The 18,657-nt window shown below is 36.8% G+C and overlaps 1 protein-coding gene across 1 annotated transcript in view; it reads right to left on the bottom strand.

Moving 5' to 3' along the window:
- Positions 1-1,989: 1,989 nt before the first annotated feature.
- The window catches only part of CDC5L (cell division cycle 5-like), a 43,625-nt gene continuing 26,957 nt past the window's right edge, over positions 1,990-18,657 (bottom strand). Inside the window, exons 14-16 of the mRNA XM_004673536.2 lie at positions 15,836-16,033; positions 3,456-3,668; positions 1,990-2,396 (exon numbers count right to left, since the gene is read on the bottom strand). Coding sequence (XP_004673593.1) covers positions 2,292-2,396; positions 3,456-3,668; positions 15,836-16,033 — 516 coding nt within the window. The 3' untranslated portion in view covers positions 1,990-2,291. The remainder of the gene's footprint in view (positions 2,397-3,455; positions 3,669-15,835; positions 16,034-18,657) is intronic.

Below are 18,657 nucleotides of genomic sequence, written 5' to 3'. Positions count from 1 at the left end.
TAGAAAGTTTATTAATGTCATCAATGAATCAAGTGGCAAAGTTATATTGATTATCTTAACAGATGACCAAAAAGCATACTTGACAGTATTCCAGAGCCATTCCTAACCCATATTCTTCAAAAACTAAAAATAGAGGAAAATTTCCTGTCTCAAGAATCAGTACCTCAAAACAGTCAACCTGAAGCTAAAACATTATGGACATTATCATTATGAGACATTCTACTTGAGAATGTCTATCAATCATTACTACTTTAGTTAACATTGTTCTAAATATATCAAGCAACAAAACATGCAACAAAAATTACATTATTAGAAGAAATATTATTATTCATGGACGACAGCAAAGTATTTCCTAATCCATGTGAAATTACTAGGAAAAAAATGCCAGAATTAAATAATATTAGGAAAATATGAATGTATGGTGTGAGACTACAGTTATTAGTATTCACATCTCTGCGACCTCTTGGCATGGGATCTGCCTCTAGCTGGATGGAATCGCAATCATTTGCCAGGATTATATTAGGCTCCTTAATGAACTGATTTCCCTTTCTTCGGCCTGACGAGACGTGACACAGTATAACCACAGAGTCTCCATAACAAATAGATTCCTATTGTTCCTTTGTTTCGAATCCTCTCACAGCTTCCCATCATAGTTAGAAAAATTTTTACCCTGGCCTTAAAATATGGCCTTATACAACCAGGCCTTATAGAAATGCCATTCTGTACACCTAACTCACAGTCCTTTTTGTTCCTCTTAACACACCAGATGGGCTTTGTGCTAGTTCTTCACTCTGCCTAAACTTCACAATGATGGCACTCCTAAGCTGTCAATCACATCTTTCTTAACTATTAGCTCTTCAGAGAGCTTTTTGATCATTCAACCTAGCCACCCAATCACGATCTCCCATCACCCTATTTTAATTTCCTCCACTGAATCTAAAGTTCATGACTGACACTTTTCACAGTCAGCTAGTATCTCACCGTCGTAAGAGCAGTAAACGGTTGTAACCAATGCTCATTTCTAGAACATAAACACCTGGCACATAAGAGTATGCAACTGTCATTCTCAATACACTTTTAAATTCCACAAAACAGAAAGCATGTATTTATTTGGTACTCTTTTTTCAGGACTCTAACACAGGATATATAGTCATGATAGACATAAATGAATTCATTCTAAGATTAGGCTAACAGTTCTAGCAAATTAAATACATTGTTATCCCATTTTTTTTTTTAAAGATTTATTTATTAGTGCATACAGAACTGGGATACAGGCCAGAGATGCCGAGGGTGAGAGGATTCACCAGAGACAGAGTGGGGAGCAGAACAGGCAGATCGACAAAGTACACTGCTGAGGGGAGCAGCGGGCGGGTCAGGAGAGGTCTGCCGCGCCATGTGGTCACCTCCCAGGCAGGCGGGAATTGAACTCATGCAGAAGTGGCTTTAGCTTCTTAGTGCTGTGCTTTAACCCGCTGCGCCACCAGGGAGGGCCATTGTTATCCCATTTTTAAGTTGTAATGTCCTAAATGATTTCTTAGGAAATCATTATAAAATTACATCTTTCAACCTCTTCCCAATTCTCAAATTCTTTGTGTGATTGACTTGTTAATAAGTTTGATGGCTTTCTTGAAATTAATCTTCAAAATGCCTTTGTCAAAAAAGAAATTACAAGAAAGTTATAGGTCAAGAAAACGGAAATCTTTTGAGTTCTAATCCAAAAAATGTACAATAGCTAAAATCTTCACTGAAGTTATACTAAAAAAAAAAACCTGAAATATTAAAAAGTTTATTTTTAATCAATTTCTAGGGAAATGACCATTACATTAAAACTATCTAAATTAGCAGAGCCAATTAAAATGATTGTCTCTTAAGGCTTTTAGATACTGGATTGCTACTTTGATTATCAGAGTTACTCATTAAATATTAGAGAGTACATATTTGCTGGTTAATGAACACTAAGTAATTACTTCAAACAAAAAGACTACATTCTCAATTCTTTACATTTTGTTTTTATTCAAGAGTTTACTCACAGGCAGCACTTTAAAATCAGGCTTTTAAAATTAAAGGTCAAACTAAAAAAATGATCATCTTAATAATTTAAACCCTAATATTTCCTGTGGAGTTAAAGTCTTTATACAGAGAATGTGTAATATCAATATCATTTAAAATAAACAAAACAAAAAACCACAGATCACAGGCAAGTATGTCAATGAAGATAAACATCAGTTTCAGCCCTCCAGAGTATGAAAACCAGCAACTAACTCATCTTGTGACAGAACAGAAAGTACACTTCAGAACTTAGATTTTAATGACTCTTTCTCCACCAGCAAATCAGCATATCTATGTTGAAGTTCTTTTTCTCTGTCCTGTTGACGCTGAACATCTTCTTTTAGACACTTGAAAAGAAAAAATATTACATAATTATTTCACATGCAAGCACACTGAAAATATCCTATGGTACTTCATCATTTTACAAACAGCTTAGTAAATCATAGTGAGTCTTAAGAAGTATTCCCCCAAAGAAAAACAAAAAACACCAACTCTTTTACTATAAAGTCAGTCCTATAGTCATTCTTTGATTCAATTATGACAACTACCTTGTTGTAAAATCACTACTGTCTCAGATAAACAAATATTATCCTCTTTACCCACAAACACACTTAAATAAGCCCCAAACAACCTTCATCTCTACAGGCTAACATGCACACTTGGGAATAAAGCTAAACCAAATTTGATGAAGGAATTTGATACTTTGGAACAACTACATTCCTGGCACTGTAACTGCAGAACAAAGACACTGATTTAATTGACCTCAGAGAACTATATGAATGGGAAGCAATTAAGTTTCAAGGGGACAAATCACGTATATCACAATCATAATATGTAATACATTTCACAGTGTATGTGTATACAAACCAGAAAATTCAAAAAGGGGAAAGCCTTCATATCCAACCCTGACTTGCTGTTTGTCTAAACACAAGCAATTCTAGATTAAAAAGTCGAAAACTTTAGGCCCTCACTGAAAAGAGGTAGATGGCGGGGGAGGTTCCCTGGTGGCACAAGGGATTGAAGATCAGCAGTACAAGGCTACTGCCAGCCACTGAGGCATGGGTTCGATCCCCAGCCAGGGAGCTGACGTACATGGTACAGCAGACCACTCCTGTCTCACCTGCTGCTCCCCTTTTACCTGCTGTTCCCCTCAGCAGTATATTTCAGTAGATATGCCTGTTCTGCTCCCTATTCTGTCTCTGGTGAGTCCTCTCACTGCCCCTGCACATCTGGCCTATAACCCCAGTTCTTGTATGCATAAATAAAATAAATCTTAAAATAAATAAGAAGAAAAAAGATAAAGATTATTAACTTCAGAGATAAACTACACAAAAGGAGAAAAAAGAAAAACTTAGAAAATTCTTTGCAGCTCTCTTTCTAAGCAATGCTACAGGCAATAATGTTACCTCAAGCCTCCGGGGAATAGCAGAATCTTCATGTTTCTTCAGTTCTTCAAAAGTGCGTAACTCTAAGTAAGCCTGCTCAATTTGGTCCCATAAGTCATTTAACTGTTTCATGAGCCCCATCGCACGAGACTGGTAACCGCCAAGCAAAATTTTCATCTTTTTTTCCATCTTTGCAGCTCTCTTGGCTTCTGTTGTCATGTGACCCCTGTTTATCTGGCGACGGAAGGAGGAGGGGGGAATGGAGGAAAGACAGTATTAGCACACATAAGAAAAGGAGGCTAAATATAAATAAGAAAACTAAAAGGGGACTGTTAGTTCATTTACTGCCTCAAAGCAAAAGTACATTAGAGGGGCCTCCCTGGGGGGGGGGCCAAAAGGGTTAAAGCTTTGTCACTGTGAGGCTGTCTACAGTCACTGCAGCTCAGGTTCAATCCCCAGCCAGGGAACTGACCCACATGGTGCATCAGACCTCTCCTGTCTTGCCTGCTGCTCCCCTCAGTTGTGTTTCAGTCAGTTTGCCTGTTCTGCTCCCTGCTGTCTGTGGTGGGTCCTCAGTGCCTCAGGTCTATGGACCAGTTCTTATATGCATGAATGGATGTTCTTTAAAAAAAAAAAAAGTACAGGGCCCTCCCTGTGATGCAATGGGTTAAAAATGCAGAACTGCAAGTAAGCTGCAGCCATTTCAGTGCAAGTTCAACCCCCAGGCCTGGAGGTGACCACATGGCACGGCAGACCTCTCTAGACCCACCTGCTGCTCCCCTCAGCAGTGTATTTCGTTAATCTGCCTATTCTGCTCTCCTCTCTGTCTCTGGTGGATCCTCCTTTCACCGCCCCTACACCTCTGGCTTGTACCCCAGTTCTGTATACATAAATAAATAAATCCTTAAATAAAATTAAAAAGTACACTACAGGGACCTCTGTGAGGTCCTAGGGTTTAAGTCTCAGCACTATCACCTGCTAAGGCCTGAGCAATCCCCTGCCAGGGAAGTAACCCACATGGTGCGGCAGACCTCTCCTGCTTCATCCACTGCGGTCCTCAGCAGTGGATCTACCTGTTCCACTAACCTCTCTGGCAAAACCTCATGCCCCCACAACTTTGACCTACACTCCACTTCTTTTACACAAAAAATAAAGATAAAGTTTGAGAAGCAGTGTTTGTTTCTCCTGTGGTTAACTTTTTAAAAATTTAAAAGCAAAAATACTTTACAGTTATGCAATCATATACTCTAATATATACTTTATAATTCAGCTAACATAACACAAAATTAGGCTGAAAAAGGGATTGTCCTGCACTGAAGATTTTACAGGTTAGTCCAAGTAATCTGTAACTACTTCATGATTCCATCTAAAGCAAGCTTGATTTTCATATTATGGAAAAAACTAATCTCTACTTCTAAAAATAAGTTCTGCTATCATTAATCTGCATTGAATTGTGGACTAATAGTGACGGTCCATTTGCATCTACATCTCAAACATGTACTTTAATATATCCACTAGTAGATTTTTAAGAACTTAGTAACATCCAATTAACGTACCATGTAATTCTAATTAAAACTTAAGTCCCTCAAACCAGATTATATTTAGAGTGCTATAATCCTAAACTTGCAGTAAAACTTGTAAAAGAAATACTTTTTTAATTTTTAAGGAGCAAAAAAAACAAAATTAAGAAAAACGACAGTTTTCCTATTCAATATGTACACTGAGGTAGGCATCCTACCTCTTGGTATCATACTAAAATTAGGAGGAAATAACCTAGTTCATACAAATTAACAAAGGAATAGGAGAGGATCAAATAAAAGAGCCAAAAACACTGGGTGAACTAAGATAACACAGGAATACTGGGTGTAGTCAGAACTTTAATAATAGGGGAGGCCCTCTTTGGTGATACAAGGGATTAAATCTCAGCACTCTGAGGCTCTCCACAGCTACTGCAGCATGAGTTCAATCCCCAGCCAGGGAGCTAACCCAAGTGGCACAGCAGACCTATCCTGTCTCACCTGCTCCCTTCAGCAATGTAATTCAGTCATCTGCCTGTTCTGCTCCCTACTCTGTCTCTGGTGAATCCTCTCACCAGCCCAGGTTCTTACATGCACCTCGGGTCCACATCTGGGTTCTTATATGCATAAATAGATCTTTAAAAAAAAAAAAAACTCTTATGGTAAGAGTGGATCACTTTTTCTACCAGCACTGCCTACCACTCACCTGTTAAGAGGCAGCAAGTCTTTGAAACACCTCTATTTCTCTACCAGTAAAATGGCAGTGTGCTCAAGGTCATTATGAGGCTGAACTAAGATAATATAGGTAAAAACCCTGAGCTTCCCAGTGATTAACAAGAATAAGCAATCAATGACTATTTTATGTTTTAAGAATTTAACCATTTTACTTTCCTCTCTAAATGACCAAAGAATTAAGGATTGGGTTTTAAGACCTTCTTTAAAATTACAACTTTAATGAAAGATGACACAGACCTTTCCTGAAAATAAAACAAGGAAAACAGCCCTTATTAGGTGAGCAGTTTGCCCTCAAGAGCCACCACAGTTAAGTGGAGTTCATGGTTTTCAACCACAGATTAGCTTTAAAATTACCTGTAGAGCTACTGTACTATCAGTTCCCAAGACAAATCTTATTTGAATGGTCTCAGATGTTAATACTTTTAAGCAAAAAATTGTATTAAGCAATCATTAGGATGCAGAATCCTGTTTCAGTTTCAGTTATTAATATTACAGAAGCCAGACTGTTATCTCTTAACCAGACCTACCAAGAAATCCTCGTTTCCAATAGTAAGTGAACAATTAAACCCACAAGTTGTGTCAAGTTCCTTATACTGTAATTCAACATGTTCTAAGAATACCAATGTTAGATACTCTAATCACATGTGGATTCAAATACACTTTGTATCACATAAATGGAAATACAGTCCATGTTCATGGAAGAAAATACATAAAAATGACCATATTACTAAAATCAATATACAGATTCAATGTAACATCCCTATCCAATAAAATGTTTTAAGGAACTAGAACAACAACAAAAAATACTAATATTCATATGGAGCCACAAAAGACTAAATAACTAAAGCAATTTGAGAAAAAAGAAAGTTGGAAGCATGATGTACCTGATGTTAAACTGTATTACCAAACATGAGTAATTAAAACAGTATGGTTCTGAAATAGAGAGACAGATGGATCAATGGAATAAGAGCCCAGAAATAAATCCACATATCAATACTTAGCCTATAAAAAGAAGCCATGACCAAACAATGGAGAAAGGAAAAACTCGTCAACAAATGGTTTTGGGAAAAATGAACATCCCACATGCAAAAGAGATAAATTGGATCACTCCTAACTTCATACCTAAAAATAAATCCAAAATAGATTAAAAACCTGGCTGTGGCCCTCCCTGGTGGCGCAGTGGGTTAAAGCACAGCACTGAGAATCTAAAGCCGCTTCCGCATGAGTTCGATTCCCGCCTGCCCCGGAGGTGACCACATGGCATGGCAGACCTCTCCTGACCAGCCAGCTGCTCCCCTCAACAGTGTACTTCGTCGATCTGCCTGTTCTGCTCCCCACTCTGTCTCTGGTGAAGCCTCTCGCCGCCCCTGAGCCTCTGGCCTGTACCCCAGTTCTGTATGCACAAATAAATAAATCTTTAAAAAAAAAAAAAAAACCTGGATGTAAGACCCAAAACTATAAAATGCATAGTAGAAGCATATGTGATACATTCCAAACTTCATTAAGATTCAACCCATGAAAAATAAAAACAAAAATAAACAATTGAGACTGCATCAAGTCAAAAGAATTTTTGCACAGTGAAAGAAAATATCAGCAGAATAAAAAGACAATCTACTGAATCAGAAAATGTATTTGCACTCGTACAGATATATACCAATGTATTTGCACTCATGTGTACCAATGTGTCTGAGCTGTCCAGTTCCCCACCAGGAACCTACATCACGAAACCCTATGTCTTGAAACCAAAAGAAAAGTTTAAAGGCCAACCATTCTCACTCCACATCCACATCTACTTCAAGTTATCCTGAACAAGGACCCAGAGAATTTTTGTGAACCCTACCAGTGTCATATTGAACCACCTCTCTAAGCCCAGTTTGTGCTCTGTGTGATGCAACAATACAAAAGAACACACTATGTGACCACCTTGTTATGCAAGCTATCAATAGTACGAAGAGCCAGGAAACAAGAGTGGGTCCCAGGGAGGAACAATCTGCACTACCAGTCTCCCTGAGTGCATGCTTTCCCCTAGAGGGAATGGACTGTAAATTTCTCACTTCATACTCTCATACCTGCCCCTGTCCTACTTGAAGGTGTGCTGCAGATACAGCAGTTCCGGGAGCACTTTGGTCTGTAATTCTACTTTGCTAGTAAAATTCTGGCAGGTAGGGATCAAAGCAACACAAGACCTTTAATCACCTGTGTATTCTTAAGGAAATACTGATTTGTCTCTACTGAGACCCAGCTATGGCATTAACAGTAAGTACAATACTGGTCTTGCCCAGGAATTAAAATCAAGGTTAACAGACTGTCTCCCATCTCTGCTCCAGGGAGAGGTAATTTCTACAGAAATTAGAAACCTATCTGACTTCCAAATGAAATTTTACAATTATTTCCTGTACTTTTGTGCAATAAGAACTTTTTTTAACCTAAGATATGGCTGACTGCACAGCTTTAAGGCCACTTTTAAATTACTCCAACTAGAGTAGAGATGATGTCAACTGTGCTCAGCAAGAATCTATTCTCAGAAGAGACTTTAAAATTAGAGATTATCTCCAATAAACTGGTGAGCCTTAGAACTGGCCAGCATTAGCTCAAAGGTTACCAAGTTTTTTATTCTAACAGTTAACATGATAGTAATCATTAAAATTTTGGAAAAGCACCCCACACCACTTTCAATTACAGCCTACTCAGGATCTCTGTCCCAACTTAGCTAAGAAGGCTCCAGCAACACTCCTGAATATTCTGAAAGAAATTTAGATCCTGACAACAGCCTTCTAAATCTGTCACCATCTTACAAACCAAAGCAAACCTCTTTCCACTCAGCTGGTTCTAGGCAGATGCTATGCTGTGCCCATTAGCACAGGTTCTATCCCCCAGTCAGTAGTTGTCACTATGCCATGTTCCTGCTGGGAGGAGCCAGCTCCCTGGTTTCCAAGTCCTGGGCATCTTTATTGTTAACTGTTTTCAGAACACTGAATTACGATCACCTTGTCATAGAGGTTTCAGTAAAGCTTTATAAAGATAATAGTAGAAATACACATTGCAAAAACCCTAAGAGTACAGTGCTTTTTAGTACTCACACTAAATCATTTTTATTGGTTGAAATAATTCAATTCTATACACTGCACTCCATGGATACTCAACTTCTAATTTAGTGTAACAGCATAATACTTATGCTCAGAAAGTGTTTAAGTAGTTATCAAGGCACATTTAGTATGATTGGTAGCCGAGAATTACCTCATTTCATACAGTTGAATCATTTACTCTCAAACCACTAAAGGTTTTAAAACTGCAAAGTTGCTGGCATCCATTCAATGCCAAATTTCATTTAATTTAGCTCAAAGCTTTGTTACAATCTTCTGGATCAAATGATCAAATACCAGATTTTGTCAAACAAATATATAAATAAATCACACCAAAAATTTAAATACAGGAAGAAAATTAATAATTATATAGTTAGTCACCAAAATTATAAAAGAATATAACTTGAAAGTTCAATTTTAGCTTAATTATCTTACATCAGCTATCTGATCACTGTAATGTGGAAGACAACTGTATACTTTGAAAAACACTCTACATATGACTGCTCAATACACTTTGGGAAGAAAAACACTAACCTATAGCCAGAAGCCTTTTCTAGTCCAATAAATCTCAAGCATAAAATGCATAAGCACATGAGACAGAGCTACTATAAATCAGCCCCACTGCCCTGCCCCACACTCACACACACAGAGGCAACACTAAAGTCCAATAGAGAACAAAACCTTATTTTTAAAACATAAATAATCAGAAAGAACCAGATTTAACTGGCATCATATTTGTAAGCCCTTTACAAAATACACAAAATTAAACATTAGCAAATGCCCTGAAGGACAACTTCTTTTAAAACAAAACAATACAGGTTTAGAGTTAGTACTGCCTCTGATAGCTACCTGATACACCAAAAATTCTCAAACATTTTTTTCAAATCCTTATCTGCTTAGAGATAAACTTTGAAATCTTAAAATAAATCTAACAAAGTTTTAAAAAATTAACAATGTTAGTGCAGTGCTAGGGTTGAACACCTTTGCTCACCTGACAAGCCTTCCAAATGAGGTTATAATAAAAGTTTGTGCTATAAATGTGTCAGCACAAAATTTCTTATCTTAAAGTTACTCTATTAGTAAGTTAAAGTAGAAGAACACTTGGTATCATTATAGCTGACTATATCCAAAATGAATAAAGTTCAAGTCAAAAGAGATAAATGATATGATTTGTACATGTGTATGTATAGGCAAACAAATTCAATGCATCATAAACTAGATTATGATTACCTGGAATCTGGAAATTTTAAAAATGAGATAAAAAATCAGGCTTACCTTTTTTAATGATATTTACAACATTATACTATTAAATTAGCAAAGCAATATATGATGCTCACAATTTAATTTAAAGCACCTGCCTCCTTTCAACCATACAAAGATATGTGTATGGACATATATTAATCTATTTTCCAACTGCATTAAACTTATATACACCAAAATATTTGCCATCATTATGTATTGATGGTAGGTTTCCTTTCTTCTTCGTTTTTATTTCTTTTTTTAATTTTTCTATAAAGTATAGGTTATTTCAGGAAAAAATGCCTACAAATGTTATTTTTTTAATGCATAGAAGAGAAACTGTCTAAAAAAGACTGGCCAGAGACCAATGGAAAACTGATGGTCCCCAGGAGATGAATCAGTGGAACCATAAGTGTTTCCTCGGGTCATTACAAAAGGGGGCTGTATGGGACTTATAAAAGTGTAATTGTTACTTTCAAACTCACTAAGTTTGTTAAAGTTACTAAGCTTAAGTAATTCCAAAATAAACACATTATCCTTGGGTCTCCAATACTGTCTTCAGTTAAAAGTCTGTTTTTGTGAGGTTTGGAAACATTAAGAGCATCCCTCACTGAGACTCTTGCTTGGGGACCCAAAATGTAACCTTATTCCTTTGGAAAAATAGGTTTTAAGGATACCCAAAATAAACATAAGGTCCATGACAGTTCCACTTCCTAGTCCATCACACAGCAATACAATCCTACAGTAGTAAAAATGTGGTTCAACCAAAATGCTTTTAAACAACTGAGTCTGTAAGTGTCTCTCCTTTAAGCTCTGTACTGCCCACTAGCATTAAGGTGTACTGGTGATCCTTCTCTATATGCTATATGAAATGAGGCTCAAGTAAGTGATTACTGTCAGCATCAGAGTTAGCAACCATCAAATCACATTATTGCAAAGCTAGTTAAGCAGTAAGGCAAAAAAACTTACTTAAACTACTCTCTAATAACAGTAATGTACCAAAACAAACCAATGCCAAGAACAATTTACATATGCCTAAATTAGAATGTGAAACATCAATCGCATGAAGACAAACTCAGCTCAACACTGAGGGATAACAGAAGCAACAGAACTGAACCAAAGAGATCTCTGGTCCAGTTCAAGAGATCCTGCTAGAAACAACCAAGAAATCTATCAGAGTCTTTAGGGGCCATGGCAGAGAGCAGAACCTAGAAAAAACAAGAGCATTCGGAAGTACTGGGAGCTTCTCTCCTGCTCCCATACCACCCTCCCGCACACCCACAAGGGAACATAGCATAAACCTACTGAGATACTACCACATACAGTCCTCCATTCCTTTAAACAGTGATTTAAAACAACTGTCCATCTACTTTCTTACCCTAAATTCACATTCTTTAAAGGATTAAGGGTTTTTTCCCCCCTCTGTAAAATTATCGGACTTTATAAAAAATATCACTGAAAAAATGGGATCCATTGTACAACTAATTTTGCTCAAATACAACCATTCAGTAAAGTCAGAGGTCCTCATAAGAGTTCTATAAACACAGAAAAATGGATTTTAAATGTTTTATCTTTTGTTAAGTTACTTCATTTCCAAGAAGTCAATGTTACATAATATTTCACTAAGTTGACTGTGCCAGTAAAATACAGAGAGAAGTATTACTTCTGGGTCTACTTTCCACCTCTAAGGAAAGCCTTTCCATTTTTATAACTAACATGACAAAATCTAGTTTTTAGCCAAACTTCTTCAATGCAGCAGTTTAGATACTATTTCAAATATTATTAAATTTAATGGCAGGCCTAAATTCGGACTTCTCATTTCACTTTTGCACCTACTAGAAATTATTTCATTCAAAATAATTATGTCTTCAGACAATTTCCTACTTCCACTTAAGTGGAAACAAATTAGAACACTTCAAATTTTATTTGCACTTCCCAAATACAGTAATGACTCATTTATCTGGCATCGTCAGAAAATGAGGTTCTCCACATTCCACATTTTCCAGGAAAGTGAAGTTCACAAAAGCGGAGAGCATGACTGTCTTGTTCCCTGCTATATCCCCAGGGCCTAGAACAGAGACTGGCACACAGCATATAGCAGATATTTAGTAAGATTCACTGAAGGTGAATTAGTATTAAAGTTATTTTATTTTTAACCATTTGATGAAAATTTTTCTAGAATTATAGCCATCACTAAAAAAAAAAAAGACATTAAACTTATTTATTAATTTGGGGCATTACTATAAACAGTGGTCAACACTTCCCCACCCACCCACACCATTACACCTATAATGCCTCTGAGGCCACTAAATGATACACTGGGGTTTACCACCATATTTAAATAGCCTCAGTGGGTTATGCTTTCAGAACTTTTCCTTTTCTGATATTAGCTGTCATTTCTGTTTGCTGCTGCGGCCTTGTTTTATACACAAATATCTAGGAAGGATACATTTAGCTCCCATAGCAGAATAAAATAAATGCTGTTGGTTACAACTCAGCAGGTTTTCTAGCTTACTTGTGACCTGTGACTGCATTCTGCTGTGACTTACTCAAAAGACTCCTTGTACCACCCCCTAACATTCTACATAAAATCAGATGGTTTTAAATAAGTATCTTAAGGATTTTCATTTAAGTTCTAAGTTTCAAGTATTAATCATGAATAATGATTCAAAGACTAGCTCCAATATAAATCCTGAGGCACATTTTCTTAAACCATTTAAGAGACACCAACCACGACAAAGCTGGATTTCATCTTGCTTGATAGACTGTGTGTGATCAGGCTATAATTTAGATTCAAGTTCCAAAGTTCATGGCAGCAAAAATCAAACACACTGGCAGCCATGGAGTACTGGGCTTGCACAGAAAGGCATATCTCCCTGAACCTAAGAGTGGAAAGGATAATTTAAGTACAGCATTTAGTTTATATAATACAACTGGAGTTCCTTCCCCACAACAAACTTTGAATAATGTTTATAATTTAGCAATCAACTGAAATGATGAAAGAATTACCACAATTGAAATAAAATATTTATGCATTTCAAACCAGTAGAATTGTGTCTTCAAAAACTAAAATAAGCTTAAGACAAATCTATTCCTGAATTAGAGATGGATACAAATAAAATGGGGAATTTGTTTATTTGGATTTTTGAGTTGCTTTTCTTCTTTTTAAAGATTTAATGAACTTTCGTTTGAATGAGGGTAGTTTACAAAATTAAAGGATCTGATTATGTACTGTTTAAAAGTTAAGTAGTTACATAAACAATAAATTAAGTTATCAAGGAGTCAAGGGAAAAAAATTACTTGAGACTATTTTATGAATAATCTTTCAAAATCGCCAGTCCTTCAACAAAAATAGTTCAACAGAAGATTTCAGTTCCTAATACTAACTGAACAAAGAGAACCACATGTCTTTAATAGTTGCTTATAAGCAACCCAAATAAATCTCAAAAAGACAGAACTAGTTCTTTCTGTATTTTTCCCTTCAAACCTCAAAAACTTACAAGACCAATTCAACAGAAAAATAAAAATTACTGTACTTTATAGCACCACTGCACCACTCACTGTGTGACACATTTATTTGCTGTCATGAAAGTTAGTGCCTCAACAAATGAGATTTAGGGGAAAATTTGTTTTTTAAATCTAAGCACAAAATGCCCTTGCCATTCGAGAAAGAGGAGAAAGAGCTTATCCAACTCAAATTTTCAAACTTAAGTGAGAGACCTAAGTATTTAGACATAAATGTTACAAGGAAGCTTTCCAAATGCTTTCCAAACAATTAGGATGCTGACCTTGGATCAGAATTACATTGTTAACTACCCCTTTGAAGAAATGAAGTCTATACGACAGAAAATGTAATTTAAACTTAACCACTGATGCTCTTCTTTCCCTGATTATAATTGTGAATTAAAACTCAGAGCAACAGCACACCCTACTGGACATTAGTAATACAACAACAGCCAGTAGCTCTGGACTGCTGAAATTTTACCCAGGATGACAATTACTTGAGAAATTTTTATTTCCCAGTAACCAATAAGAGAGGTTCACAGTCATTAAACATTAGGAGCCATACAAGTAAAATAAAAATTTCACAGCAAAAAAAATAAAATAAAATAAAAACATGAACAATTTCAAGTGAAAAGATACTGCTTATTCCTCATCATTTCCCTAATCTCACAAAATCACCATTCCAAATCTATTTCTGATTGTAACCCTGCATTAAAACATTTTCAAACCTGACCCTCTATGCTGGTGCAGTGGGTTAGGATTCAGCGCTGCAAGCTAGCTGCAGCCACTTCAGCATGAGTTCAATCCTTGTCCCAAGGTGACCCACATGGTACTGCAAACCTCTCCTGACACACCCACTGCTCCCCTAAGCAGTGTACTTCATCGATCTGCCTGTTCTGCTCCCTACTCTGTCTCTGGTGAATCCTCTCACCCCTTGCACCTCTGGCTTATACCCCAGTTCTGTGTGCATAAGTAAATAAATCTTTATTAAAAAAAATATTTTCAAACCTGCTTTCTGAAAAGAGAAGTTGGTAAAACCTAAGAGCAAACTGAGGCCATTTTCTCCAAATAACTGCCAGAAACACAACTCTTTATCTTTCTCCTTTATCCCACCTTGGACTCCTTATCATCCTACCTTAGAATCAGATCTTACCCTTAAGATCACTATCATTAAAATTCCACAATGCAGCATAGTGGTTGATGAACCATCATTTACTAGCCATTGGCAAAATGCCCAAAGATTTTAGAATTCAAAACATGCAGACTATATTAAGAAACTGCATACCATGAAACTCCCACCTAATACATTTGAACATTTTCATAGACATGAAAACTCATGGAAGCCACTGGTCTAGAAAATCCAGCTCAGCACTCCCTCTGTAATTTAAATCACACAATCAGAGGATTCACAGAAAGTTCAATAAATGTACTCTCTGCTCTGGGAAGAAAGTTCATTAACCCTCCTTGGTGGCACAGGTTAAAACGCAGCACTGGGAAGATGGCTGCAGCCGCTTCAGCACAAGTTCAATCCCCATTGGATCCCTGCCCAGGAGGTGACCCACATAGTGCAGTAGACCTCTCCTGTCTCGCCTGCTGCTCCCCTCAGCAGTATACTTCATCAACCTGCCTGTTCTGCTCCCTATTCTGTCTCTGATAAATCCTCTCACCACGCCGGCACTCTGGTCTATATGCCAGTTCTGTAATGCATAAACAAATAAATCTTTAAAAAAAATTAAAAATTCAGGCTCTCCCTGGTGGTACAACGGGTTAAAGAACTGCATTATGAAGCTCTCTGAAGCCACTGTAGTGCAAGTTCAATCCCCAGTCAGGGAGCTGACCTACATGGTGTGGCAGACCTCTCCTGACCCGCCCGCTGCTCCCTTCAGCAGTGTACTTTGTCAGTCAGCCTGTTCTGTTCCCCACCCTGTCTTTGGTGAATCCTCTCACCCACCACACCTCTGACCTGTACCCCAGTTCTGTAAACATAAATAAATAAATCTTTAAAGGAAAATAAAAAAAGTTCACTGGTAACTCTGAGATCCCTCAGAGAAAATAAGCTATTCCAGCACTGATAAACATTGTTCTGAGTGACCATATAGTCACCTTGAAGGACATTTTTTTATCATGAAGGCCAGCAATTCCAAAAAAAACCAAAGACGACTAGGAAAATCAAACACTTCAGTGTTGTTTTCCCTCAAAAACTGCAAAGGCAATAAATAACCAGTTCAGATCCATTTTTCTGAAGCTGTCTCTCCAGCAGTATTACATGGTTCATCATTTCAATCAAAGATCATCTGAGTTAGAATTTTTAAAGAATACTAACCTCAAGCCTCTTTTCAAGTGACTCAATTCTGTCCTTTTTGCTAGCTAGGTTGGCCCGAGTGTAGCGGCTCTGCCCCGGAAGATACAAAACTTGACTGTAGCATTCTTCCCACACCTGGTTGTAAGCTTCACTTGAAAGTTCTCCGTGGCTCATTCCTTGTTTGACCACTTCCATCTCCTGCACCAGAATGTCCTGGGCCTGTTTACAATAATGGTTTCAGTAAGTTTAAATATACTTCTAAAGGGAGCTTTAGAAGACTAGTTTTTCCTTCTCCTTTGGACAAAGTCAAGTTTCGGTTAACTTTTAGAAGGGGGGAAATGATACCTATGCAAAATGAATTAAGAGTTCTGTAAGTCAATGCAGATTATCTGAAAGGTTACACACCCATGTGTCCCCTGGAACATAAACCCTTTTGCCTTTTCTCACTAGAATGCCAGTTACCATTGCTCAGGTACCTCCAATGTGCCAGGAACACGTTCTTTAATTTAAATGTTCTTTGATTTAAAAGTTTTACCTACATCGTGTCCAAACATCACAACTCCCTTACAGAGTAGTCAATATTTTACCTCATTTTAAAGGTGATGAAACCAAGACTCAGAGAGATCACACAACTTGTTCAAGAACACATTACAGTAAGCAGACAGGATTTGCCTAAGCCAAAACACCAACATCTGACCATCCCTCCTTCCATCTGACCATCCCTCCTTACACTATGGACTTAACAGGATTGTAAAGGAGAACAAGGAATTTTTTTCAACACTTGCTTTTTTTCCCCTCATCTGAAGGAATGTCCTGCTACCACTAGTGAATGAAGTTAGGGGCACAAATCAAATGATGACCAAAATAAGTCCAGCTTTTTTAAGATGACTAAATGAGGGGGCTGGAGTTAGACATGCCTAGGTTCAAGTCACTAATGCTAAGCTAAAGTAGCATTAGTGCTTAAATAGCTGTCTGAACTTGCTTAATTTCTCTGAATCCATATTCCATCAGCAAACAGGGACAATACTACCTGACATGTTATTAAAAGTAACACAATATATAGAAAGAGCCTACCTCAAAGTAGGCTCACCAAGGTGGAAGGAAGCACAGTAGCCTAGAGTAGAGGATGATGGGTGATTTGATGGTGGGTGCACTATGATGGCAATACCTAATAAGAGTATCCTAATATAAACTCAATTAAAAGTATTAAATAAAAAAATTTTCTTACCAAAAAAAAGTGAGCGCTTACCCCAGTGAAAGGCACACAGACTCTTAATATTTTCCCATATTTTATTTCTCTTTATTCCTTTTTGTTACAAAAATAATTTGAAGGAACGGTTTACCTAGCAGATTATGGACAGTTTAAAGATAACTTGCTCACAGTGCTCGCTTCGGCAGCACATATACTAAAATTGGAACGATACAGAGAAGATTAGCATGGCCCCTGCACAAGGATGACACGCAAATTCGTGAAGCGTTCCATATTTAAAAAAAAAAAAAAGATAACTGGCTCACAATACTGGCTCACAAACCGTCTTTCCTAATAATACCATATGACTTTTCCTAGCCTTTTGCCTCATGGTTCATGAAAAATGGACAACTTTGTGTGTTTTATAGCAAATTGTCAATCATTCTAGTAACATGAAAAAATAAACATAAACCAAAAAATACAGAAATCAAGAGCAATGAAAATATTAAAAAATAAACAAATTTAAACAAAAATTGGAAAACTATGTCTATAGTAGATAAACAATGAAAACTTTTAACAAGACATCTTAAAGAGAATAATGGAAACAAACCAATTTTCATACCTAACAAAATCTGACACTTTATTATTAAAATAAATTATATTTATATAATAAATATAATATATATAGTAAAATTTAGATGGTCAGCTTCTGGTATTATTAGGAAAGACGGTTTGTGAGCCAGTATTGTGAGCCAGTTATCTTTAAACTGTCCATAATCTGCTAAGTAAACTGTTACTTCAAATTATTTTTGTAACAAAAAGGAATAGAGAGAAATAAAATATGGGAAAATATTAAAAGTACTTTTTAATGGTTTCAAATTAACTCCAAAGCACTCTTTAAATTTACAATTTTCTACAATTTAATTACAATTTACTCCAATTTCCATACATACAATAAATGAAAATTTATTTCCTAAATTCTACCTCATTATTTTTACTCTATAAAAGATGAAACTACTCAGGTATGGAATTCATGGTCTAATTTTAACCCAGTTCAATGATTAAATTATGCTTGTCACAGCACAGGGACTGAAAGGATGTCAATTTCCTATCACACTTACTAAAAGAAACCCCAAAGTTCCTTGGAGAAACATAATTTACATCTTCCTCCCTTCCTCTATTTTCTAAAAATTCTCTACTAAGCATGTATTACTTGCACAGTAAGGAAAACTAGATAGGCAAAGGGCAGTAACATACCAAAAAACAAACAAAGGTTACCTGTTTGATCCTCACAAATGCATCATTTGCCCATTCCAAATCAATGGGTCTATCAATAACCCTCAGGGCTAAATTAAAGAAAAATCACTCAGCAAATTACTACTCTGCTTCCCAACCATGAAACCAACTACATTTTCTTTTACTGTTGCAGGGATTTTTATTCCAAACACAGCTCTTTGTTCTGTCAAATCATGAAGAATAAAATATATAGAGGAAAATAAGGACAAGCTTTATCTTTTTTTGAAAGATTTATTTATGCATACAGAACTGGGGTGCGGGGATGGTGAGAGGATTCACCAGAGACAGAGTGGGGAGCAGAACAGGCAGACTGACGAAGTACACTGCTGAGGGGAGCAGTGGGCAGGTCAGGAGAGGT

This window comes from Condylura cristata, unplaced genomic scaffold, assembly GCF_000260355.1.
Source record: "Condylura cristata isolate star-nosed mole 26May11 unplaced genomic scaffold, ConCri1.0 scaffold00001, whole genome shotgun sequence".
NCBI lineage: Eukaryota > Metazoa > Chordata > Mammalia > Eulipotyphla > Talpidae > Condylura > Condylura cristata.
Note: the sequence above shows the minus strand (reverse complement) of the source record. Positions and strands in the feature narration are given on the sequence as shown.